Here is a 26,539-nt window from a genome sequence, read left to right as displayed (position 1 = left end):
GCACCTCCATACCTGGGGGAACAAATAGATCTGTTTAGCAATTTGCAGCTGAGTGGAAGGGTCAAGTCTCTTGCTCTTATTCTCTCATCCATGCACACACAAGCTTAAAAAATTACTTCAACCCATGGCTGTGAAACACTCTTTTCAGAGTAATTCCTAGTTCACATAAAATTAGACACTAAGACTAAGACAATTCTTTTGAAATTTGTTTAAGTCATTGTTTATACGCGAACAAGAATACTACTGGCATATACGTGACATTTTTCCAGAATTTCTTAATGCCCCATACATATGTAAAATTTTGCAAGATAAAACTAAAACTCACCGTAAAGTATTCAAAATTGGAAAAACACTATTTCCAGCACCACAGCCAACCTAAAAAATCAAAAGAATAAACAAGCATCATGAAAAGAAGGTTAAATTTTCCTCACCAATGTTAGATTTTTTTATTTAAAAAAAACTAGAAAAAATGTACTGGATCTGTAGGCGTTGGGGGTTTTCTTTTTTTTTTTTAAAGATTTTATTTACTTATTTGACAGAGAGAGCGAGAGAGAGCACAAACGGGGGAGGGGGAGAGGGAGAAACAGGCTCCTTGCTGAGCAAGGACATGGGGTTCAATCCAGGACCCTGGGATCATGACCTGAGCCGAAACAGATGCTTAACCGACAGCCACCCAGGTGCCCCTTAGGTGTCGGAGGGTTTTCTAAACTCAAAAGCAATGGAATAAGTCACAAGAATAATACTGACAAATTTAACTATGGAAACATTTAAAATTTTTACACACCAAAATTCAAACGAAATTAAAAGGTGACCAACACAATGTAAAAAAAATTGGCAATAAATTTGGTAAAAGGGTAGAGTAGTTAAAAAAAATAACAGATAAATAGCAAAGGAAACAGAGTATAAAAGAAGTGCAAATAGCTTCTAAACATTTGAAGAACTATGTGACCTAGTTAACAATCAAAGAAATGCAAATTAAAACGAGGTATAATTTTCATCTGTCAAGGAGGAAAGCACTTAAAAAAGAATATATTTTTTAAAGATTTTATTTATTTATTTGAAAGAGAGGGAGGGTGACAGCAAGAGCAGGGGGGAGGGGCAGAGGGATAGGGAGAAGCAGACTCCCTGCTGAGCAGGGAGCCCAACCGGGGACTCAATCCCAGGACCCTGGGATCATGACCTGAGCTGAAAGCAGAGACTTAACCAACTGAGCCACCCAGATGCCCCTAAAATAGGAATATTCTAACCAATGAGGGTATGATGAAACAGACATATATTGCCATGAATTGGTATTAATAAAATTTCTTAGAGAGTGATTTGGCAATATATTTTAAAGGCATTAAATTTTAAAATAAATTATGAGCCGGTAAATCTAACCCAAGATAATAAAAGAAAACACAGAAAGGTCTATACCCAAAGATATTTTCTGTAGAAAACCTGAAAACAATTTAAAAGACTAGTATTGTAAAGATAGATAAGCAGAATTAAAGTACTTTCTATAGAAAAATATTTTGCAACCATGAAAATATTTATAGAGAATTTTTAAGATAGAAAAAACTGCTTATGTTGTTTGTTATAATAAATATAATATAATATAATATAATATAATATAATATAATATAATATAATATAATATAAATGCTGTTAAAATAGAAACAAAGCAAAACCCCAAAATACAGGTACAGTGTAGCTCAACTGCATAAAACAGTATAAACAAAAGGGGAAAAGTCAGTAAAATGTTAAGCGTGGTTAACTCCCTCGTATGTGGTAGATAATTTTCTCTTATCTACTCCTTAGCAAACTCTCTAATCAATATATATTACCTTTATAACCAGGAGGAAGAGATTTATTTTTAAAAATAGAAAGTCAAAGTCTATACTGGATTGCAGCTAATTATATATCTCATTTATTTCTATTTCACTTAAAAAGGGTTAATAATAGAAAGAGATAGAAATTAAGGCCAAAACTTTGGTATTTAAAACGGCCTTCAAGGGGCGCCTGGGTGGCTCAGTGCATTAAGCATCTGCCTTCGGCTCAGGTCATGATCCCAGGGTCCTGGGATGGAGCCCTGCATTGGGCTCCCTGCTCAGCGGGAAGCCTGCTTCTTCCTCTCCCACTCCCCCTGCTGTGTTCCCTCTCTCGCTGTGTCTCTGTCAAATAAATAAATAAAATCTTTAAAACTGCCTTTAAGTTAGATATGAAAACAAATTAAAAAAAAATTAAAACCCAAACTTAGAACCTGATGATAGACATGAGTCCCTCAAATATTTTTTTATGCACAGAAGTATACGGAACACTTATTTAGTTAGATTTGATCATTTTCATAAAGTCATATGGAATGTACATTTCAAAGTTATTTGCCCACCCCCCCCCATCTTTGCCCCAGCCGGACAGGACCTCTAGGATTCTGAAAGTGGCGTTGCTCCCGGGAAACAATTCTGTTTTCAGAGGTCCTTTTCTGTGTTCTTCAGAGTCTAGGCTGGAAAACTGTGATCCTGCTTGGCTTTGCCTGTCTGATGAGCCACACCTTTTCTGATTATGATTTTTTTCTTCAGGCACAGGAGGGCAGCGTGTTCTTGAGAAACCATCGGCAGCACTAGTTTTTGCAGGATCCCATGATAATTCTTGCAACTTCTGTTCAGTTTTTTGATCAACTGGAATAATTTCAGGAAATTCCCTCAAGAGCCAATTACGATCCTTGAAAAACTTATTCTTATGAATCTTATAAAATGTGTTCCAATATTTACTAGCTTCATTCTCATACTTAACTAAAAAAAAGAGGAAAAAAAGATTTATTTTACTTTGAATTGTTTACTATTAGTTACTATTTTAATAACGAAATATATTTGATAAATGCTGTTAAATATATTACAGACATCATTTATAACAATTACATTTACTATTGAATAATTTTAATATGAGTTATCTGACTTTTTTTGCCTCTTACAGGTTAAAACTACAGAGTATTGATTCTCCCAAAATGTGTTAATGTGTGGGGTATTAGATCCTATTCCCATAAATCTGCTTCTGCCTTATAGTTTGGCCAATAAATTTTTGTGAGGAATATAATCAATGCAAACTACTTTCTATAGTCTAAATCTTGGAATTCTTAATAATCACATTTTCACCAATAACCTGTAGGGCTCTTTATTATCTTAAAGAAAGGACATCTCATTTTTTTATTTCGCTATAAATGCGGTTTCAACATGACGAATATCTTGAGCAAATTGGTAATCAGACAGGAAACTGCAGAATTATAAATGACATAATCTTAGAGCCAGAACAGCCCATTGAAATAATCCACTCCAACTCCCTTGTTTTGCATTTGAACAAAGAACAGCACAGAGATATGAACCCACTTGTTCCAGGTCCTGGAGCCCTGTCACGAGAGGCCAGGGCTCCCAGAATCTAGGGGTAGTCCCATTCTTCAGCCACCTCCAGAGGAATCTCTTCCTCCTACTGACATCTCCTAGTATGAAGCCTTAAAGAGATATGCCTTTTTAAAAGAAATTTGCATTTTATGATGTTATCCCTTAGATTTCCCTCTGTCCCAGGGTCAGGGTTAGGTCAACAGTCTCAGAACTTCAGACAATTCTTAGCTTTCTGCCTCTTTTTATTTGTACCTTAAATTAATAAAATAATTAATTCACTCACTCCTTTACTCAGCAAACATTTCTTGGACACTACTACACACCAGGCCTAATCCCTGGGTTAAGAATTACTCTCACCCAATATAGACACATGACATTTTTAAAGTGCTTTCAAAAAAGAAAAAAGACCTTCTATTGATATAATTTCAAGATTTAATGTTGGGTGGAAAAGCAAAGTGTAGAACAGTATGTCTATGACATAGTCATTTGCTAGGAAAAAAAAGAAGATAAAGAACATGTGTGCATACATAGAAACATAATGCATGTACACACATATTTACTTGTATATATACAGAATACTTCTGGAAGGAAATCACATAATTCATAATACTGGCTGCCTCTAGGGAAGGGAAACTGGGTGGCTGGGGGCCAGGGTTTGTAAAAGAATTATTTGAATTTTGATCTGTATGAAATGACTATCCCCCAAAAAACTAAATTACAAATAAAAACAATGGACTCATTTCTTTCATAATTTTAAAGAAGCCCCAACCCTCAGAATAAGCAGTTGCTTGTAGTCAGGTTCATCTTTGTTACAGAACCTTGTATAGTTTTCCTTTTTTTCCCCATTTTTATCTTTATGGCCTTGTACCTGGATCTCCACCCATCCGGCCATAAGACTTCCTTCCCATCAAGTCTGAATCGTATCTGGCAGCAGCACTGCTATAAAGACAGAAACTCCCATCTGTATTTAAGGTCTGAGAAATGAAAGTACATCTCTGTAACAAAAGAATTATGTGCAGCTGAAGTCCAAAACATGCTTACATCTGTGCTAATGGAAGGAAGCCCATTTATGGTTAATCTAAAAATGTTATATATTATCTTTAGAATAGTTCTATCTCTACTTTTAAGAACTGGAGTGTACCTGCTATACTGTGTGAGAAAATAAAACAACATTCTGAAATCAGATTCAGGAGGAATTAGGAAACTATCAAATTTCCCCAGGGTCTTCTCACACCTTTTTCCTTTTACCTTAAAAGCTCTCTTTGTAACTCACTCTATGCTGGTAAAAAATCTTTCTGTTTAATAAAAAGCAACCACCTAAGAAGAACTACATTTAGTCAAATCTCTAGTATCTGAGTTTTCAATACCAAGCTACTGTGAAGTGAGTTTGAACCTATCAGTAACTAGAATATAGTATGACACCTCAATTAATTTGTGGAAATATTCCCCTAGGAATTAACCGGGGGGAAGGGCGTAAATAGCAGGACTGCAACTTGAAATAAAAGATGTTCATAGCAGTGCTATTTAAAATAGGAAGAAGTGGGAAATAAATACTCAACAACATACAAATGAGCAAGCAAGCCACGCAAGTCAAAAGAGAGTAATCTTCCGTAGCAATTAAAAAATTTTTTTAAATATTTTATTTATTTGTTAGAGAGAGTGTGTAAGAGAGAGCAGGAGCAGGGGCAGAGGGAGAGGGAGAAGCAGACTCTCTGCTGAGCAGAGAGCCCAATGTGGGCCTCGATCCTAGCACTCTGGGATCATGACCTGAGCTGAAGGCAGACGGACGCTTTACCGACTGAGCCGCCCAGGCGCCCCACAGCAATGAAAATTTAAAGGACAATGATAGTAACAGAAAACATTCACACAGACCTGATATATACTGACTGCAACTCTAAAATTTATTTTATATTGATTTATAATAATCAGATGAAAATTTAGAGTGACAGTAACAATGTAATGATTATTAGGTAGTTCGTTCTTTTGTAAAGTTTTATCACACAAAAACAGAATCTTAGTTGAATGCTTCATTCAACCTGCCTATGGAGTTTCCTCGTTTGATAAGGGGTTGAATTAGGGAATCTCTATGTTCGAAGTCTATGTATTTTCTTATTGAACCCCATGAATTTATGGAGAACATTAAACAGTGTCAGTTCTACAAACTACAAAATCTTGGATTGGATTGCTATCTTAAATAGGAGCCTGTACTACTACTGTTTTAATTTCTACAGCTTGTAAAGAAGGTGAACGTGCAGCAAGGTGACTGGAGTCTGGTTCAGATTCCAAATATATCAAGCATCTAAATTCAACCTTAGATGATGCAGTCTTTAAAAAGGATTTGATTACTATGAGAAGACCATAGTTAAGGGCTGCTAATGTGTACTTCCCAGACTATTCCAGGTATTTCCCACTCTCCAGGAATTAGGAGAAACAAACAAACAAACAAACAAACATAAATCATTATACCAATAACAACCATAACATATATTGAGTGTTTATTATGTGTCAGATACCATGTCAAATGCTTTACTTGGATGTTTTTCCCATATAATCCTAATAATACCTCTTAGACATATCATTATTCCAATTTACAGACAGAGAAATTCAAGGTCAGAGGAGACAGACAATTATCCAAGGTCACCTAGCTTGAGCCAAGACCTGGACCACGTCTATTGGATTTTAAAGCTCATGTTCTTGGGGTGCCTGGCTGGCTCAATCAGAAAAGCATGTGACTCTCGATCTCTGGGTTTTGAGTTCGAACCCCACACTGGGTGTAGAGATTACTAAAAAAAATAAACTTCAAATAAATAAATAAATAAATAAATAAATAAAGCTCATGCTCTAAACCATTACACTACATTGCCAACCTAACACAAAATCAATATTAAACCCCTTCAAAACATCTCTGAAAATAACCTGTTTTTCTGATTTTGTAGTTTCCTCTCATTATGAAGCATCAAATTGAAATTAAAACCCCAGTATGACATAATCAGTATGATTAAACTGTAAAAATAATGCTGATTGGAGGGAACCTTCATAAAAACAGATCAGAAATGCAGAATTAACTAAATACCATTTAATTTATATAAAATATAAACTATACAAGATTATATGATGAAATTATGATGAGCAATGGAAACATAAAATGCTCTGTGAGAATAGATTGGTTTGAGGGATAGAAACAAAACAGAAACGGCACCCAGCATAGGTTGGGGTGAAGGCTAATGGGCTGGAACTTTTTTGTTCTTTGCTTTTTAAGTTGTGCTTTCAGCAGTTATCTCAATCAGTGCTGGCAACTCATAGTTCCCAGTAAGGTGTGACAGCTTCTGAGACACCACAGAAGCTCAATCAAACTCACAATTATGGTTATGAGACAAGGTAAACACCTTGAGCATATGAGTTAATTTCCTGAACTTTAAAGGTATTTGTGATAAGGGGAAGTGGAAAAGCTATTTTCCTGACCATGAGTGAAAAATTTAGTTTTGGGGCACCTGGGTGGCTCAGTTGTTAAGTGTCTGCCTTCAGCTCAGGTCATGATCCCAGGGTCCTGGGATCGAGCCTCGCATCGGGCTCCTTGCTCGGCGGGAAGCCTGCTTCTCCCTCTCCCACTTCCCCTGCTTGTGTTCCCTCTCTCGTTGTCTCTCACTGTGAAATAAATAAATAAAATCTTTAACACAAAGCAAAAAAAAAAAAAAGAGAAAAACTTAGTTTCAACCTGTGTTAACTCATCTCAAGTTCAGGCCAATAAAATTAAATATAGCATGGAGAAATCTGCCCTTTGTTAATCTTGAAAAAATGATTTTCTATTGATTTATTTACTTATTTGCTTGTTTTAAAGGAAACTCTACCCCCAACATGGGGCTCAAATTCATGACTCTGTGATCAAGAGTCACGTGCTCTACCCGACTGAGCCAGCCAGGCACCCCCAACCAACTTTTTTTTTTTTTTTACCAACTGACTTTCTAAACAGGTATATTAATGATCAATTTTTCTTGGAGAAGCAGTTTTTTCCTTTCATTTTCCTAGGCTGTAGATTAATTGGTCTATGCCAATGGCAGTAAAAGGGATGTAGTGACGTGTTTAACCACAGAAAGATGAAGCAAATTCTCAATTATTCACTTATTAAATTCAATACTGCTGAGGGGAAGAGGGAATGTGATACACTAACTATACTTAAATATTCAGAATTCACCCTGAATCACATTGAATATCACAACTAAGAAACTGAATTAAACCATTTATGTATCTGCCATATACGATATGATTAATATTAATTATGAAAAATTATCCTGTTACAATGTAACAAAAAGCGATTTAGAGTTATTTTTGCACATCAAATATGCAAACACAGAGCTCTCAAAGTTGGAAATTTCCACATATCACTGATAAAAGTTCATTGTACCTAAGAAAAAACTCTGGGGGCACCTGGGTGGCTCAGCTGGTTAACCATCCAACTCTTGGTTCTGGTTTGGGTCATGATCTCAGGGTCGCGAGATCGAGCCCCCTGCTGCGCCCCAGCCTCAGGCTTAGTGTGTAGTCTGTTTGACATTCTTTCCCCACCCTCCCCACTCTTGTGTATGCACATGTTCTCAATCTCTCTCTATAGTAAATAATTAAAACCTTAAAAAAAGAAAACTCTTATGAAAAGTGTGTGTGTGTGTGTGTGTGTGTGTATGTATATAATTTTAAGATTTTATTTTTAAGTAATCTCTACACCCAACATGGGGCTCGAACTTACAACCCCGAGATCATGAGTCGCATGCTCTACTGAGCTAGCTAGGTGCCCTGTGAAAAGTATACTTCTAACAGTAATGCAGGAAATTTTAAATAACCAAAGCTGACTTAAAACAAGTACTCTAAATTTATTAGCATACAAAACTTTCAACTACTTTATTTATTTATTTTTTTTACATAGGACACTTTTAAGTGGTAAAGGAATTCACAAGGTAAGGTATAGTGGAATTTTTTTACCATTTTGCTGGACATAGATAACTCACCCTAGATAGGTAATTATTTGCAAGAATAATTTTTTTTAAAGATTTTATTTATTTATTAGAGAGAGAGAGAATGAGAGACAGAGAGCATGAGAGGGAGCAGAGTCAGAGGGAGAAGCAGACTCCCCGCTGAGCAGGGAGCCTGATGTGGGACTTGATCCCGGGACTCCAGGATCATGACCTGAGCCGAAGGCAGTCGCTTAACCAACTGAGCCACCCAGGCGCCCTTGCAAGAATATTTTAAAGTAAAAATAGCAGCTGCTTTTGTTATTAAGTTTTAAGAACCCATTACATTTTCTAAATAACCAGCTGAGATATAACACATTGGAGATGTTTTCGGGAAATAATAAAATATAATCATGTTAACTCAAAAACTGCCAAATGTATTTTCCTTATTTCTCTGAATTAACCCGCTTTTAAAAGAAATATGAGCTATCATAAAATTTAAAAGAAATTACCAAAAGGAAATGTGGAATTAAAATGATTAATCTGGGCATCTAAGTGAAAGAAAAATTGCTAACGAGAACTTGGATGTTATACATTTTAATCACAGAAATGAAATGTCAACCATCTCACAGCAAAAGACTGTACTATTGGTGATGCTTAAGCTCTTATTTTCAGAACTGTGAGGGTGTTTCCTGACTTCAGTTCTCACAACATCTGAGACAATAGGTGTGAAATGAGAAATGGGAGTGACAGGAGAGAGTGACACATGCAGAGACCAAAAGAAGTGTGCTAGAGGAGGCCAGCATGGCAGAACAACCACCGTTTCCTCCCAGTGGCATTAAAATTCGTGAGATAAGATCAACAGACAGTGTTTGTGCTGTATAATGTCTGCAAATGGAATGTTCTGTGATGGGAGAAAACGCGTTCTTTCAAAGACTTAGGACTCTCCTGGATAAGAAGAGATGGTGGTTAACTACCAGAGGCACAGAATAAGAAACGGGTCAGAGCCTACTTTGGGTTTTCAGGAAGTTTGCGAGTCGAGCTTTTAACCGGATCCATTCACCTTGACCTGTATTCATCAGAGACGCTAAATATCAAACAGGAAGCCTCGCCCAGGGCTTCTGCAGCCCAGCAGGTCTCTGATCCCTGGCGGAGCCCGGCAGGTGGCTGGGAAGGTATTTACTCTCAATACAGTTCCTCAGCACAAAAGTTCCCTTTCTTTGCCAACCTCACAGAAGCCTCAGTTGCTGCACTCTGCACCCTCGCTTACACGTGGTCACTGTCACCCGCATGGTGGGGTCCTCTCCTTGGGCTGGTTCCCTGACGTGTGTGAAGTCCACTGCACCGAGTCGTGCTCCAGGGCCAGGTTGGGGACCCAGCAGAAACCTCCATCAGTCTGAGCCATTTTAAAATGGAATCTTTAGTTCAGTGTCTCTACAGCAGCCAGAAAACTTGCTTAGAAAGTGACTGGACATGCTAATAAGCAAACCAAATGCTTCAAAGCAGTATCATCAGTCCTCTCCAGCCTGCTTTCCCTGCTTGTATAGAGAGAGGCCAGTCACCACCTTTCTATTTCAGTCGCACTATGGTTCTGTGGGAACTGTCATTTTCCTTTACTGCGGTTTCCAAGGCCCAAAAATAACCTTCTCATTAGCCTCACTCAAGTTCATTGTTAACATAAATAGGCCAAAATAGGCAGCCTCGTACAGAGCACTTTAAGGGAACATTATCAGCACTGCTCATCTATTTATGTCCTAAACAAATATTTAAGAGAGCATGAAAAAAATCCTTGGTTTTTCGTATCAGGAAATATACTGTAGATAATTTTTAACTTCCTGGAAATGAATTAAGATGACTGATAACTTTTAGTTCTGTTTAGGTTTGATGCACTGTCCCAACCAGGTGGCCATTGGCAGAAGCTTGAGTAATGTGGAAAGTATGCCTGTGCAGCTTCTGGCAAAGAAGCAACGTTACACTTCCTCAGCAGCAGCGTGACAAAGTTCCTGCAAAGGAATGCAATGTTGGCTGACTGGTAAGAAGAACTGCCACGGGCGTGCACCCACCAATCCAACGCCAACACTCCCTGGCCATATCCCACTCTGGAACTGCACGGCTGGAGCTCCTAAAAATAGAATGGTTCCATTGGAGTGGATCAAGGTGCTCTTCTTTCCTGTCCACCCTCCAGGACACATTCATGCTTAGGATAAGTTAAGGATGAAGAGCAAACAAGGCCAGAGGATAAAGTAAGTCATCGATGGTGGCCGAGGACAAGACAGGGCAGAAGTGCCCCCTTCGCTGCCTAAGAGCTGTCTCATTAGCTCAGTGTCCACAGCTACCTGTGCTTGCAAACCTTAGCCACAACTGTAGACTGGAAGTCACTAGAATAACAGTTAACTATCAGTGAGATTAGTATCTTCGCTAATGCTTGGCTTGCACAGAGGAATTCAAACATCTTTCCCAGGGGAGTTTCAGAACGTAGGCTCAATCTGGAAACAAAATTCTATCACAGGGGTTGGCAAACTTTTCTGTAAAGGGCCAGACAGTAAGTAGTCTTTGTGGGCTATGTACAGTCTCTGTTAATCACTACTCAACTGCATAGATAGAGCTCAAAAGCAGCCACAGACAATACGTAAACAAATGAGTATGTCCGTGTTCCAATGAAACTTTATTTATAAAAACAGGCAGCTGGCTGGATTTGGCTCCTGGCCATAGTTTTCGGACACTCGCTCTATCTAGTGGGTACCCCACTGACACTGCTACAAGAATGATCGAGAAATCATGATGACCAGAACCAAGCGGTTCTGTAAAAGTAACTTAGGGTATTAGAAGCCAGAATATATTATTAAAAAAAAAAAAAAAAGCAGCAGCCAGAATAATAGTTGCTCTTTGAGGGGTCACAGGGGTTGGGGGAAGTACTGTTGTTGGGACAGAAAATGAGGAAGTTTCTGGATTAATGGTAATATTCTGTTTCTTGATGTGGATGTTGGGAAAATTCATTGAGTTTTGTGACAATTCATATAGGAGTTGTGAAAATTTCTCTGTGTGTCTGGTACTTCAATAAACTTTTTTTTTTTTTTTAAAGAAAGAAGAACCAAGCTGTTTTAATCATTTTAAGAAAAACAAGGAAGAAAAGCTTATCTTGAGAATGCATGTGTTGGTCAAAGTGTATATGGGTTCCTAGCTATGGCAGTGAGGACACAGACCAGATTTTTTTTAGTGTGCTTTAAAAAAAAATGTGGTAAAAAACACATAACAGAAAATTTGCCATCTTAACCATTTTTTAGTGTTCAGTCCAGTAAAGTATATTCACTTTGTTGTGAAACAGATGTCCAGAACTTTTTCATCTTGCAAATCTGAAATTCTGTATCTGTTAAACAACTCTGTGTTTCCTCCTCCCCCAGCCCTGGTAACCATCATTCTACTTTCTGTTTCTATGAATTTGACTACTTTAGATACCTTATATAAGTGGAATCGTATAGTATTTGCCTTCTTTGTGATAGGCTTATTTCATTTAGCATAATATCTTCAAGGTTCATCCATGTTGTAGAATGTGACAGGATTTTCTTCTTCTTCAAGGCTAATACTCCATTCTGCGTATATGCCAAATTTTGTTTATCCATTTACCTGTCAATGGACATCTGGGTTGCTTCTACCTTTTGCCTACTGTGACTAGAGTTGTTACGAACATGGGTGTGTGAATATATCTTCAAGACCCTGTTTTCAATTCTTTTGGCTCTCTATCTAGAGGTGGGATTGCTAGATCATATGGTAGTTCCATTTTTAATTTTCTGAGGCACGTCCATACTATTTTCCATAGAGGTTGCACCATTTTACAATTTTACCAATTCCACAGTGCCTAATGGTTCATTTCTCCACATCTTCACCAACGCTTGTTATTTTCTGTTTTTGTGATAATAGCATTAGCCAATTTTTTTAGAAGCCAGATTTGAAGATTAGCAAGGTCTCACCTCAAACTCGGAATATCAAAAGGCTTCCAAGAAAAGTACCTTGAATCCTATGAAACTTGATGTTTATCCTAAAAGGCCACAACACTTTGATATGACTATACCATTTTTGCTCCAAGTTTCTGAATTTGTTAAACGCTCCTGGCCAGTACAATGCACAACAGCAGACTAAAAGATGTATAGCAAGAGGGAAATTTTAAAATCTCTTTGTGTGTATCTCCCAGAAAAAGGTAATACCATGATTACCAAAAAAGCAACTAAAGAGTCAATCCATAATTTATTTTACTAACTTTGGTCCCACTACACTAGAACAATGGAATTCTCCCAAATGGATTGGCAGAGGTCGAAGTGAAGAACTTTCCAAAGTAATGACACAATTAGGAGGAGAACGTGTGACCTGAATCAGCGGAAGGCCAAACAGAAAAACCAGGCTCCAGGAGCTAGAGTGTAGTTGCCTACCTTGTTCTTCTAGAAGGACTCGCACAGCCGAGTTGTCCTCTACTTTTTTTCTGGCTGCTGCTGCTTCTTCTTCAGACCATTGCATGTGATCCCTATCAAAAAATGAAAAGGCTGTAAAACCTGCTTCATAATCGAAGGCAGCAAAAGGGTGACAAGGGATACATCTTTCTTTCTAGAATAATCAAAGGCAAAGATACAAACTAATTCCATGTTGAATGAATATATTTTGTGTCAGCTGCTTCTTCTGATAGTGCAGGTACAACCCTAGAACTCCTACAGTTCTTCTGTTAAAATGTATCTGTGTGGCAAGCCCCAACCACCTTTTGGAAATGACTGCTGAAGTCATGTCCCAGGAGCACTATGGTGCGTGATTATTTGGGTGCTAGTACGGTTTGCTGTATTTTACTCTAAGGCTAAGTTTATTTGCCTTCTTGTTCATTTATGAATATGGCACTCTTTAATAGCTTTTTAATATCCTTTTATAATACTTATATTCTAATACTTCACTATCAAAGAGATGTAAGTTTTAAAATATTTTGTACTTACCCTCATTTTTTTTTATGTTCAGTTAGCCAACATATAGTACATCATTAGTTTTTGATGTAGTGTTCAACGATTCATTAGTTGCATATAACACCCAGTGCTCATCACCACATGTACCCTCCTTAATACCCATCACCCAGTTACCTCCTCCCCCCACTCCCCACCCTTCTGTAACCCTCGATTTGTTTCCCAGAGTCCAGAGTCTCTCATGGTTTGTCTCCCTCTCTGATTTCTTCCCATTCAATTTTACCTCTCTTCCCCTCCACGCTATTCCTTATGTTTCACATATGAGTGAAACCATATGATAATTGTCTTCCTCTTCTTGACTTATTTCACTTAATATAATCCCCTCCAGTTCCATCCATGTTGATGCAAATGGTGGGTATTCATCCTTTCTGATGGCTGAGTAATATTCCATTGCATATATGAACCGCATCTTCTTTATCCATTCATCTGTTGAAGGACATCTCGGCTCCTTCCACAGTTTGGCTATTGCAGACATTGCTGCTATGAACATTGGGGTGCATGTGCCCCTTCTTTTCACTACATCTGTATCTTTGGGGTAAATACCCAGTAGTGCAATTGCTGGGTCGTAGGGTAGCTCTATTTTTAACGTCTTCAGGAACCTCCATACTGTTTTCCACAGTGGCTGTACCAGCTTGCATTCCCACCAAGAGTGTAAGAGGTTCCCCTTTCTTCACATTGTCGCCAAAACTTGTTTCCTGTCTTGTTAATTTTTGCCATTCTAACTGGTGTAAGGTGGTATCTCATTGTGGTTTTGATTTGTATTTCCCTGATGGCAAGTGATGTTGAATATTTTTTCATGTGTCTGTTAGCCATTTGTATGTCTCCTTTGGAGAAGTGTCTGCTCATGTCTTCTGTCCATTTCTTGAATGGATTATTTGTTTTTTGGTACCCTCAGTCTTTTAAGTAACTTTAGATTTTTCTTATTGGTTGCCTTACTTTCTGTAAATGGATTCTTTAACATTTAAATGATAGACTAGTTGATATAGTATATAAGAGAGTCAACTTTCCAAGATCTGAAAATACTGTAAGTATTTTCAGTTTCAGAATTTATACTTCCTATGTGAGAAGATACTATTTTCTGTTGCTAAAATGTCTTCATGGAATAGAAGCAACATCTTTATACAAAAAAGGTGGGGGTTTCTTGGGTTTGTTTTTACAAAATTTGTATTTCCTTTTTTGCAAGAGCTAAGGTTATAAATGAGTGATGTAATTTCCTGGAATAAACCATTTTTCTAAACAACAAAGAGGCCACATATCCAAAATTCAAGCTCCATGTAGCCTATTGATAACTGTAAGAAAAATCTCTCACATTATTATATTTGTAGCTATCTCACTGTTGAAAAAAGGGTGAAATATCAGATTCTTGACATGTATGATAATGGTAGCTGATAAACATTAATTGAGCATTTAGCATAATCATAATTATAAAGATAATTACTATTATTATTTATTATGTTGTTAGGCATTGTGCCAACCATATTACATACATATATGTCTTTTTTTTTCTTTTAAAATTTTATTTATTTGACAGAGAAAGAGACAGCCAGAGAGGGAACACAAGCAGGGGGAGCAGGAGAGGGAGAAGCAGTCTTCCCGCAGAGCAGAGAGCCTGATGCGGGGCTAGATCCCAGGACCCTGGGATCATGATCTGAGCCGAAGGCAGATGCTTAATGACTGAGCTACCCAGGCACCCCACATATATGTCTTGTTTAATCCTTTCAAAAACCCTATGAGGGGCTTATAATCATGCTCATTTTGCATAAGAGGAAACAGAAATTTAGGAGCCTACTCAAGGTCATATAGCCCTTAAGTGACAGAACCAGAATTCAAACCCAGGTTTGTCTCACTTCAAAGTCCATCCTCTTCAACAGTAGTCTATTACTGTCTACTAAGACAGTGGGGGATACTGAGAGATTTAAGACTTAATCCTGGCCATAACGGGGTTTATATGCTCCTGAGGCAGGCAGATTAACAATGTAAGAATAATACATTGGTATTATCAATGATAATAATATAAATGATAATACAATGTAGCCTACTTGATTAGCATCTATTGTATGCAAATGTAGCCAATTAATGCTAGTTTGGGCAAATAGGAAGGCTTGAGAGGGAGGTGAGTTTGGGCTCAGGTTAGGGGGAAAGGAGGTGGGGCAATTTATACATTTCATTATGAAGCTGGCAGCTGGGTAATGGTCAGATTTCAAATGATCTTAAGTGTGAACAGTTTAATAATGTGCAAGATAAAATGAAGTGGGGAAGAACTGGTGGAAGGGAGACCAATGAGAAGTCTGTTGCAGTGGTCTAGGAGTAAAGATTCCCAGGACTAAGGTGGTGGCGACGGCAAACAGAAAGGCAGAGCAGAGGGGAGCCACTGTGACAAAAACTGTGTCTGTGACCTGGAGGTTAACTAGCTGCTGGGAGATAAAGAAGAATAGTGTCAAGAATGACTCTATTAGTATCAAGGAAAGAGTGTGTGTGTTTGGGAGTGGGGCTTGTAACCAAGACAGAATAAGGAGTTGCTTTGGGTGGAATGATGATAAGCTTGGTACTATTTTAAGTAATGTTTATGCAATCAGATATGAGAGTGTATATTCCAGTGACCTGGCTATAAACACACCACCGAAAGGTGAGAAACTGCTTTCCTTTAAGAAGGATCAAAATTGGTGTATTGAAATTCTCAGGACAAGTAAATGATGATGTTAAAAAATCAGAGTTCCAAAGATGAAAATTTAACTACCATTTTTTCAAGTAAAACCCAATCATCCACAGTCCAAATAATCATTAAGCAGCTTTGTCCACTTGCTTTAATGAATGAAATTAGAACAGACTTTTGGGGGCACCTCGTGGCTCAGTCAGTTAAGCATCTGCCTTCAGCTCAGGTCATCATCTCAGGGTCCTGGGATGGAGCCCTGTGCCTGTGGGGCTCCCTGCTCAGTGGGGAGTCTGCTTCTCCCTCTGTCCCTCCCGGCCCCTGCTCATGCTCTCGCTCTCATATAAATAAAATCTTAAAAAAAAAAAAAAAAAAAAACCCAGATTCTGGTGCAGCCACTCTGGAAAACAGTATGGAGTTTCCTCAAAAAGTTGAAAATAGAGCTACCCTACAACCCAGCAATTGCACTACTGGGTATTTACCCCAAAGATACAAATGTAGTGATCCGAAGGGGCACATGCACCCCAATGTTTATAGCAGCAATGTCCACAATAGCCAAACTATGGAAAGAACCTAGATGTCTATCAACAGATGAATGGATAAAGAAGATGTGGTATATATATATATATACAATGGAATATTATGCAGCTATCAAAAAATGAAATCTTGCCATTTGCAACATGGATGGAACTAGAAGGTATTATGCTAAGTGAAATAAGTCAATCAGAGAAAGACAAGTATCATATGATCTCACTGATATGAGGAATTTAAGAAACAAGACAGAGGATCATAGGGGAAGGGAGGGAAAAATGAAACAAGACGAAACTGGAGAGGGAGACAAACCATAAGAGACTCTTAATCTCAGGAAACAAACTGAGAGTTACTGGAGTGGAGGGGGGTGGGAGGGATGGGGTGGCTGGGAGATGGACACTGGGGAGGGTAGGTACTATGGTGAGCGCTGAGAATTGTGTAAGACTGATGAATCACAGACCTATACCCCCGAAACAAATAATACATTATATGTTAATAAAGAATTTTTTAAAAAACCCCAGATTTTTGTTTTGACTTATTTTAATATGTGTGAGCAATCACATAACTTAACTTGGAGCTGGCAATTATATTTTATACTCTGTATATATAAATACATATAGAATATTATTAAATGATAGCTATGATATTAAAGACAAAAAGTAATTTATTGAAAAAATAGGGCTTCTAAGGCTGGGTACAAGTTTCTCATCTATACATTTCTACAGCAAAGAAGAAAGAGAACAGAACAACCCATTCCCTGTAAAAATAAAAAACCAAGCTTTGAGACAATAAGAGTATATAGGGTCTTTAGCTTGAAGCATGTTTTAAACTGTTAGTTTAACTTGCTTCTTCCTGAGTATTTAATAGATTTGGTTATTTCTTAAATTGCTCTAACTTCCTTACACTATTCTTTATGTTGCTTCATTTTCTTAACTGCTAAGTGAGGGGAATATTATACCCTAAGCCCCTGCAGAACAGATTTTCCACTGTATACAGAATCCCCACAGAAAGCTGTAAAACGTTCCTACTGTATTTATGGGGACTTCCTTAAAACCTGCTGCTTTATGGCATTTCTTTATATTAGAAGAGTCTGATTCACATAGACAAAAACCCAACAGATAGCAATAAGAATCATTCAGGTTTGTAAGTAAAAAATACAATTTCAATAGAAATGTAAACATAGAGACAAATAACTAACCAACTGAAATAATCAGGTATTTAACAACCATTGTCATTACCACCAAAGGAAAAAAATGGTTCATACTGTTTGACCTATGAGTTGTGCTTCTGGGAATTTATTGTAATGAAGTAACTCAAAAGAACAGAGAATTTCTGTATAGAGAAGTACCTATAAAATGACATTCTCTAGAATACCAAATATAATAGCAAGAAACAATCTCAGTGATAGGGTAATGAAAGAATTATGGTAACTTAAATGAATATTATGCAGATATTTAAAATGATAAATATGAAGTTTATGTGGCAACATGGAAAAGTGTTTATGAAACAACATGAGGTTAAAACAGCAGATTCCGAAATTGTACACATATTATAATCACAACTAAATAAAATTATAGAAACATTGGGTGAAATAAAAACAAGCATGTTAGAATAGTGGAATTAAGAGATAATGGTTTTAAAATTTCCTTAATATTAATATTAAAGTTGCTTCAACTAGAGGTCATTTTTTTTGGTGGGTGGGCAGAGCGACAAGGGGAGAGGGAGAGATCTTAAGTAGGCTTTATGCCCAGCGTGGAGCCCAATGCGGGGCTTGATTTCACAACCTTGAGGATCATGACCCGAGCCAAATCAGTATTTGGATGCTTAACCAACTGAGCCACCCAAGCACCCCTCAACTAGAGGTAACTTAAAAATATATATATTTACAAAAAAGCTATATGTTTAAGACATATAACAATGGTCGTTAAATTTTATGTCATTCTTCTTAACGGAAAATCCAGCAATCCTTATAATAAAAAAGAAGATATGTTTTCTTAAAAAAAGAGAATTGAGCAGAAAATACAAAATATATTTAATATTTTTCCTGAAAATGTGAATTTGAGAAAAAGAAATCTCAAAACTAAAAGAGAATTTTTGAGTAAGAAATTTTTACATGGCTGATAGAATTTGTCTTATAATTTTGTAGTAATTGTGAGTTTTATGACCTCAGCTCATGAATATGCATATGTATTTCCTATTCCTTCCATATATAAAGTATAATTGAATAATGATTCCTTGCTTTCACAGTTGATTACAGTAACAGTCTAAATAATTGTGCATTCGGTTTATTTTGGAAAAGTTAAAACACATACACACACAGACCCCAATTGTTTAGCTTGGGTACTAATATTTTTGAGGATCCTATCAAAAATTCTGAATATGGTACCACTTACTATTATAATTTTTAATAATCACATATAAACTAAAGCACCCAGTGCAAGCTATGTGGATAGAATGTTTTTCTGTCTTTGTCATTTACTGTGTATGTAAGAGTCTCATTACTAAACAAAATTTAAAGACAAATTTAACAAATTTTAGGTAACTACTGAATTAAAAATAAAATATTCTTGGGGGTGCCTAGGTGGTGCAGTTGGTTGGGCATCCAACTCTTAGTTTTGGCTCAGGTCGTGATCTCGGGCTTATGGGATTGAGCCCTGCATCAGGCTCTATGCTCAGCATGGAGTCTGCTTGGGATTCTCTCTCTCTCTTTCTGCCCCTCACTCACGTTCTCTCTCTTTCTCCCTCTCTAAAAAATAAATCTTTAAAAAAATATATTTTTGGGTGCCTGGGTGGCTCAGTCATTAAGCATCTGCCTTCGGCTCAGGTCATGATCCCAAGGTCCTGGGATTGAGTCCCACATCAGGCTCCCTCTTTGGCAGGAAGCCTGCTCTCCCTCTCCCACTCCCACTGCTTCTGTTCCTGCTCTTGCTATCTCTGTCTCTGTCAAATAAATAAATAAAATCTTTAAAAAAATAAAAAAAATATATTCTTACATAAAAGGAAGAAATGGAGGTTATTAGTTTCTGCTTAAAATTATTTCAATAATCCTTAATTCCATAACAAAACCATATTTATTACATAATTATGATTATAATAATGGAAAAATTTAAAGGGAAAAAGTTCTAACCTTTCATTTAAATATCCCAACAGATTAACAGTTCTTAAGTTTTCAAGTTCCATTCCTGTATATGTGTACACACATATACACAAACATTTTTCTACATAGCTATAAAATTTTCATAATTATGACTTAGAACTGCTGAATAGGACTTGTAATTTTGGCCATGACAGAGTATGTCGTAATGGGCTTACCCTCCTACCAAAAACAATGATAAAACTGGAAAAAATATATGAAGGAATTGTTTTTAGGCACTGGATTACATTTCAGACAGTGCAGGACTGTGATCCTTAAAAGAAGAGAAACACAAAAGGTCAGTCCCCACATTCACCCTGGTTTTCTTTCAGGAACATGTTCTAGACTATAATGCAGAGGTAGAGCCCAAGCAGAGCGTGGCTGTCTTACTGAGTGGCACTTTTTTGAGTTGAGAAGGCAGAGATCAGGGGTTCAGAGTTGCTGAGGTGTGAAACTTTATCCATTAGAATACTGAAGAAAAGGGGGCTGGACAGAGGGGCAGGCTCCTAAAGTTCACAAGAGAGTTCTCCTAATGTTTAACTAGTGCTGGCTATTCACCAACAGGACAGACTCCACAGGTCCTGATGGGTGAAGGTAGCACAAAGAGAACTGACTGGACATAGGCAGTGCAGTGCTTGGAGATATTGGAATTCTGGATAAGCCAGAGTGGAGAGGTCTCTCTGAACACCTCCATTATTCAGTTAAGACCCCAGATATGCCATGCCATAGGAATAAGATCCACACTTGATTCAGGACAATATCAAAATAGTCTCACCCTAACAACACCTAACATCACACCTCACCTTTAAAAACAGAACTAACCCTCCCACCCAAGTACTAACCAGGCCCAAACAGAACTACTCTATGACCCAGCAATTGCACTACCAGGTGTTTACCTGAAGGATACAAAAATAGTGATTCCAAGGGGCACATGCACCCCAATATTTGTAGTAGCTGTGTCCACAATATCCAAACTATGGAAAGAGCCTAGATGTCCATCGACAGATGAATGGATAAAGAAGATGTGGTATATATATATACAATGGAATATTCCTCAGCCATCAAAAAGAATGAAATCTTGCCTTTGCAACAATATGGATGGAACTAGAGGGTATTATGCTAAGTGAGATAAGTCAGTCAGAGAAAGAAATACCATATGATTTCACTCATATGTGAAATTTAAGAAATAAAATGGATGAACATAGGGGAAGGGAAGAAAAATAAAATAAGATGAAAACAGAGAAAGAGGCAAACCATATGAAACTCTTAACTATAGGAAACAAATTGAGGGTGGCTGGAGGGGAGGAGGGTGGTGGGATGGGGTAACGGGGTGATGGGCATTAAGGAGGGACCTTGATGTAATGAGCACTGGGTGTTACATGCAACTGATGAATCACTAAATTCTACTCCTGAAACTAATAATACACTATATGTTAACTAGACTGAATTTAAATAAACAATTTAAAAAAAAATCTATCTCACCTGACCAAAAAGATTTGGCAATAATACAACCACTTGCCAGAAAAAAATTCAACGCCTTTAAAGTAAGAAAACATAATCCAGATTCCATATAAGATATCATCCATAATGTCCACCACACAATCAAAACTATTAGCATGTGAAGAAGTAGAAAATATGATCCCTAATTAAGAGAAAAGGCAGCCATACAGACTGAGAAAACTCAAATGTTAGAATTAGTATACAAGTGTTAGGATTAGTACAAAATAGCTTTTAAAAATGTTCAAAGATTTAAAGGAAAAGATGGACAGAATGGATTAATAGATGGGGACACCTCTGCAAAGAAATGGAAACTATTAAAAGGAAATTCTAGAACTAACCCATATACAATATCTGAAATGAAAAACTCACTGGGTAGTCTTAACAACTAATGAGCACTACAGAAAGAAAAGGTCAGTGAACTTAAAGACTTAAAGGTATAGAAATTATCCAAACTGAGAACAGAGAAAAAAAATTGGAAAAAAATGTACAAGTCTTTATAATCTATGGGACGATACCAACTGGGTCTAAGAAACACACAAGTTGAAGAACCAGTAATAGAAGAGACAGAGTGAATGAGAATAAAAACCCCCCAAAAACTGAAGAAATACTGACTAAAGTTTTTCCAAATTTGATTAAAAAAAATAATAATCCAGGAAGCAAAGCAAACCCCAGGCATGATAAGTACACAGAAAACTGCTAAAAACCAAAGGTAAAAAGAAATATTAAAAGGAGCTATTATGGAAAAGGGAAAAGCAATGCAAATGCCAGCTGACTTCTTATTAGAAACAATGGGGGCCAGAACACAAATGAATGACATCTTTAAAGTACTGAAAGAAAAAAGTCTGTCAATCTAGAATTCTATACGAAGTGAAAATATCTTTCAGAATTTAAAAATAAAAACATTTTCAGATAAACAAAATTTAAAAGAATTTGTTACCAGCAGAATCGATAATAGAAGAAATGTTAAAGAAAGTTCTTCAGGCTAAAGGAAAATGGTACTAGATGGAGACTCAGATGCATAGGGTAGAATAAAGAGACCAGAAATGATAAATATGTGGTAACTATAAAATACAATGTTTTTATACTTTTTCTTAATTTCTTTAAAAAATTACTAACTATATGTAGCAAAAATAGTAACTGAATTATAGAGCTTACAACATAGATAGAAGTAAACTATATGGCAACAGTATAACACACATTGAATGGGTAAGTAGAATCATATTATTGCAATCTTCTTACATTTTATATTATATGGTACAATATTAATGCCTTAAAAAAAAAAGATTTTTTATTTATTTTTTTAGAGAATGAGAGCATGGTGGGGAGGGATGGAGGGAGAGGGAGAATGAGTCCCAAGCAGACTCCACACTGAGTGCAGAAGCGACATGGGGCTCAATGCCAGGACCCCGAGATCATGACCTGAGCCAAAACCAAGAGTCAGACACTTAACTGACTGTGCCACCAGGTGCCCCTCACAATATTAATTCTAACTGTATCAAGTTGAGGAAGGAACTGAAGATAATTACAGTAACACTGTAATCTCTAGGACTATGGTTATCAAAGTGTTGTCCACCCTTTCAGGTGGTTCACTAAGTCAAAACTATTTCCATATAATCCTGCTATTTGCCTTTTTCACTGTACTGACAATTGCATTGATAGCATAAAAACAGTGGTGGTGCAACAAAGTGCAACTGCCCTAATACTAAATAAGACAGTGGCAACAAAATGTACTAGTAGTTGTGAATTCTATACCAGCATCCAGTGGGTGGTAAAGAATTCACCAATTTTTGTTTAAAAACAATCTATTTCACTAAAGAACGTGCCTGATAAAGCAGTAAAAATTATTTTATAAAATATTGACCCTTGGGTACACATGTTTAATATTCTATGTGACAAAATGGGAGACATGCATAAAGGACTTTTGCTGCATTTGGAAGTATGATGACTGACTTGTAGAAAAGCACTACTATCATTGTTTACACTGTGAACTGAATTATCTGCTTTTTTTTTTCTTCAGGGAATGCTATTTTTAGTTGAAAGAGCAACTGTAGACAAACTATAGTTATTCAGACTTGGGTATCTGGCATATCTTAAAAGTAAGTAAAATGAGGGGTGCCTGGGTGGCTCAGTCAGCTAAGTGTCTGACTCTCGATTTTGGCTCAGGTCATGATCTCAGAGTCGTGGGATTAAGCCCTGCATCAGGTTCTGCACTGGGTGTGGAGCCTGCTTAAGATTCTTTCTCTCCCTCACACTCAGCCCCTCCCCCCCTACAAAAGAATAAAAAAGTAAATGAAATGAGCCTGCATTTTAAGAAAAATAAATGACAATTTTTGCTGCCAAAGATAAATTTTGTGTTTTAAAGCAAAAATTAGAATTTTGAAAAGTTGTGTCCACCACCATGAATTGACAGTTTCCCAATACTTAAAAGATTTTCCTGATGAAAATACTGGTGATATTACAAAAGTGATTTTTAAATACTGTATAAGGAAATGTGTCAAATCTGAAAGATTTACATAAAACAGGTAATCAAACTTTTTTAAATGATCCATGCATAGCAAACGTTATAAAAGGATGCAGAGGTAAAATATCCAATCAAAGTGCAAGATGTATCAATGAAATATAATTGTTATGGTTTTGTATTCCATATTGCAACTAAGAAATACCACTGCTGAGATTTAGTGTAATATCAGGAAACATACCTACAATTATCTTAAAATGCTATTAAAAAACTCCTTTACTAGCACATATCTGTTTGTGGTCAAATTTTCTTCATATAATTCAATCTAAAACAACATATCACAACAGATGGAATGAAGAAACAAATGAGAATCCAGCTTTTTCCATTGAGCCAGACATTAGAGATGGGGTACCTGGGTGACTCAGTCAGTTAGGTGCCTGATCCCAGGGTTCTGGGATCGAGCCCTGTGTTGGGCTCCCTGCTCAGCAGGGAATCTGCTTCTCCCTCTCCCTCTGCCCCTCCCCCATTGTGCTCTTTCGCTCTCTCTCTCTCTCAAATAAATAAAATAAAATCTTTAAAAAAAAAAAAGCCAGACATTAAAGAGACTGGCAAACATTTAAAACAATGCCCGTACCTGAGTGGCTCAGTTGTTAAGCACCTGACTTTGGTTCAGGTCATGATCCCAGGGTCCTGGGATTGAGCCCTGCCTCATCCTCCCTGCTCAGTAGGGAGCCCGCTTCTCCCTCTCCCTCTGCCTGATGCTCCCACTGCTTGTGCTCTTTCTCTCTGTTGAATAAATAAATAAAATCTTAAAAAAAAACCAAAAAACAACGCCACTCTTTTGGGGAAACAGATATTTTCATGACATGTAATGGATTGATTATTGTTGTTTTACAATGAATTAACTATTTTTAACGTCTCAGTTTTGATTTCTAATATGGAAAAAATCAATAGATACAAATCAGATAAATAAAAGTTTTTTTCAGATCCTCAAAGATTTGAGTGAAAAGAGGTTCTGAGACCACAATTTTGAAACTATTTTTCTAGAATAATATGTAAAAATAATGTAAAGATGTATAGCTAATAAGCTAGCAGCGAAAAGAACAAATGAGACAAATAAAAAATAAAAGATAACCAGATTATATTAATTTACAATGCTAACCAGGATTGGGTGTTATCTGAAATTTCTTTTTCTTTTTCTTTTTTTTGTTAGAAAGAGAACAGGGGAGGGACAGAGGGAGAGAGGGAGAGAGAATCTTAAGCGGGCTCCATGCCCAGTGCGGAGCCCCATGTGGGGCTCAATCTCATGCCCCTGACATCATGACCTGAGCTGAAATCAAGAGTTGGACATTTAACCAACTGAGCCACCCATGCCCCCCCTTTTTCTTTTTTGATACTATTTTAATAGATATAAAAAGGTACCTTATTGTTTAATTTGTACTCCTTTTACTGTTGTCTATTTCCCCATATGCTCAATGTACTTCCTCCTGGGTCAACTTTCTATGTCTACTGTCCTTTATAGCAAAAGGTTTAAATGCTTTTCTAACAATATAACAAATATTCTATATGTTAACTTTGATATATGGTAGTGAAAAATCATTTAAGTTTTGTGTCTCTCAGTTTCTGTACTAGTAAAATAAGAGTTATAATTCTCAAAATGGTATATAATTAAGATTAAGTACTTTGTAATTATAATTATCCTATTTCTTCAAATCTAAGATATCATTATTTTCTGTACCAGTAAGAAAGGAAAAAACACTCCAATTACAATTGTAAGATGTATCATGATTTCAGACATGTTAATCAGTGAAACAAATGTGAGCCTCAGATGGATGAAATATAGTTGTTATAGGTATATCAGCTAATAATTTAACTAATTTCACTTAAATCTTTTCTACTGTTGATACTTATACTTACGACTCCTGGCTACCCACTTCTCTTTTCGGCTAAAATAAATATTTCCACTGATTATTTTTATTAGTATATCAGTTTCTTACTTAGGAATGAATGACTTATAAAAGACACACAGAAAGAAACAATGCCTTCCCATTTCTGCATATAATGGAATAGAGATCATAGCTGCTGGAAGAAATACCCATTTCTCTCATTAGACATTTATTGAGAACCTGTATCTTTCAGGCACTGAGCTGTGAACTGGAGACATAAAGATGAAGAAGATTTGGTAGAACTCAAAACTGTTAATGAGATGAGGAGTTGTAATCAGTTATTAAAGAATAAAGAATTTATCAGGTAGACAGTGAGATGAGAATAGGTACATGGAGGGCATTCTTTAAAAAAAAAAATTCAAACAGTACTAATGCATATAAAGTTTAATCTCTACTCTCTCTCATCCTCATGCCCATTCCTGAGATAAACACTTATCGGTATGATGTGGACATTTCCAGACCTTTCTCTATGCGTATAAAAACAAAGATTTGTATATACATGTAGCACATGTACAAGAACTCCTTAATAAAAATGAGACATACTAAAGATACTTTTCTGCAACTTGCTCTTTTGGTTTAATGACATATCATAGCCATTTCTTGATATCAATATACATGGATTTCTCTTATTTTTATTAACTGTGATATTATATTCCAATGTATGGATGTAACCATATTTTTCATGGTTTTATTGAGGTATAATGACATATAGTAAACAGCACATATTTAAACTGCACAATTTGATAAGTTCTGACATATGTAGACACTCTTGAAACCATCACCACAAACAAGATAATGAATATATCCATCACCCTCAAAAGTTTCCCTGCCCACCTTTATAATTCCTCCTTTCTAGTCCCTCCTTTTTTTTTTTAAGATTTTATTTATTTATTTGACACACAGAGAGAGAGAGAGAGAGAGAGACAGCAAGAGAGAGAACACAAGCGGGGGAGCAGAAGAGGGAGAAGCAGGCTTCCCGCAGAGCAGGGAGCCCAATGCGGAACTCGATCCCAGGA

The 26,539-nt window shown here is 36.8% G+C and overlaps 1 protein-coding gene across 4 annotated transcripts in view; it reads right to left on the bottom strand.

Moving 5' to 3' along the window:
- The window catches only part of METTL8 (methyltransferase 8, tRNA N3-cytidine), a 176,702-nt gene that overhangs the window by 104,474 nt on the left and 45,689 nt on the right, over window positions 1-26,539 (bottom strand). For all 4 annotated transcript variants that reach the window (XR_003612358.2, XM_088021640.1, XM_028123646.2 and 1 more), the window contains exons 4-6: window positions 12,736-12,827; window positions 2,398-2,768; window positions 326-375 (exon numbers count right to left, since the gene is read on the bottom strand). Coding sequence is in view for 3 of the 4 variants with exons in the window: in XM_088021640.1 (XP_087877766.1) it covers window positions 326-375; window positions 2,398-2,768; window positions 12,736-12,827 (513 nt within the window). In the remaining variant the exon portion in view is untranslated. The remainder of the gene's footprint in view (window positions 1-325; window positions 376-2,397; window positions 2,769-12,735; window positions 12,828-26,539) is intronic.

The sequence above is a fragment of the Eumetopias jubatus genome, unplaced genomic scaffold (genome assembly GCF_037043125.1).
Source record: "Eumetopias jubatus isolate StellerSeaLion01/CBP00866 unplaced genomic scaffold, mEumJub1_p1.0 scaffold_3, whole genome shotgun sequence".
In the NCBI taxonomy this organism is placed as follows: Eukaryota; Metazoa; Chordata; class Mammalia; order Carnivora; family Otariidae; genus Eumetopias; species Eumetopias jubatus.
This window is presented reverse-complemented; position numbering and strand designations above follow the sequence as displayed.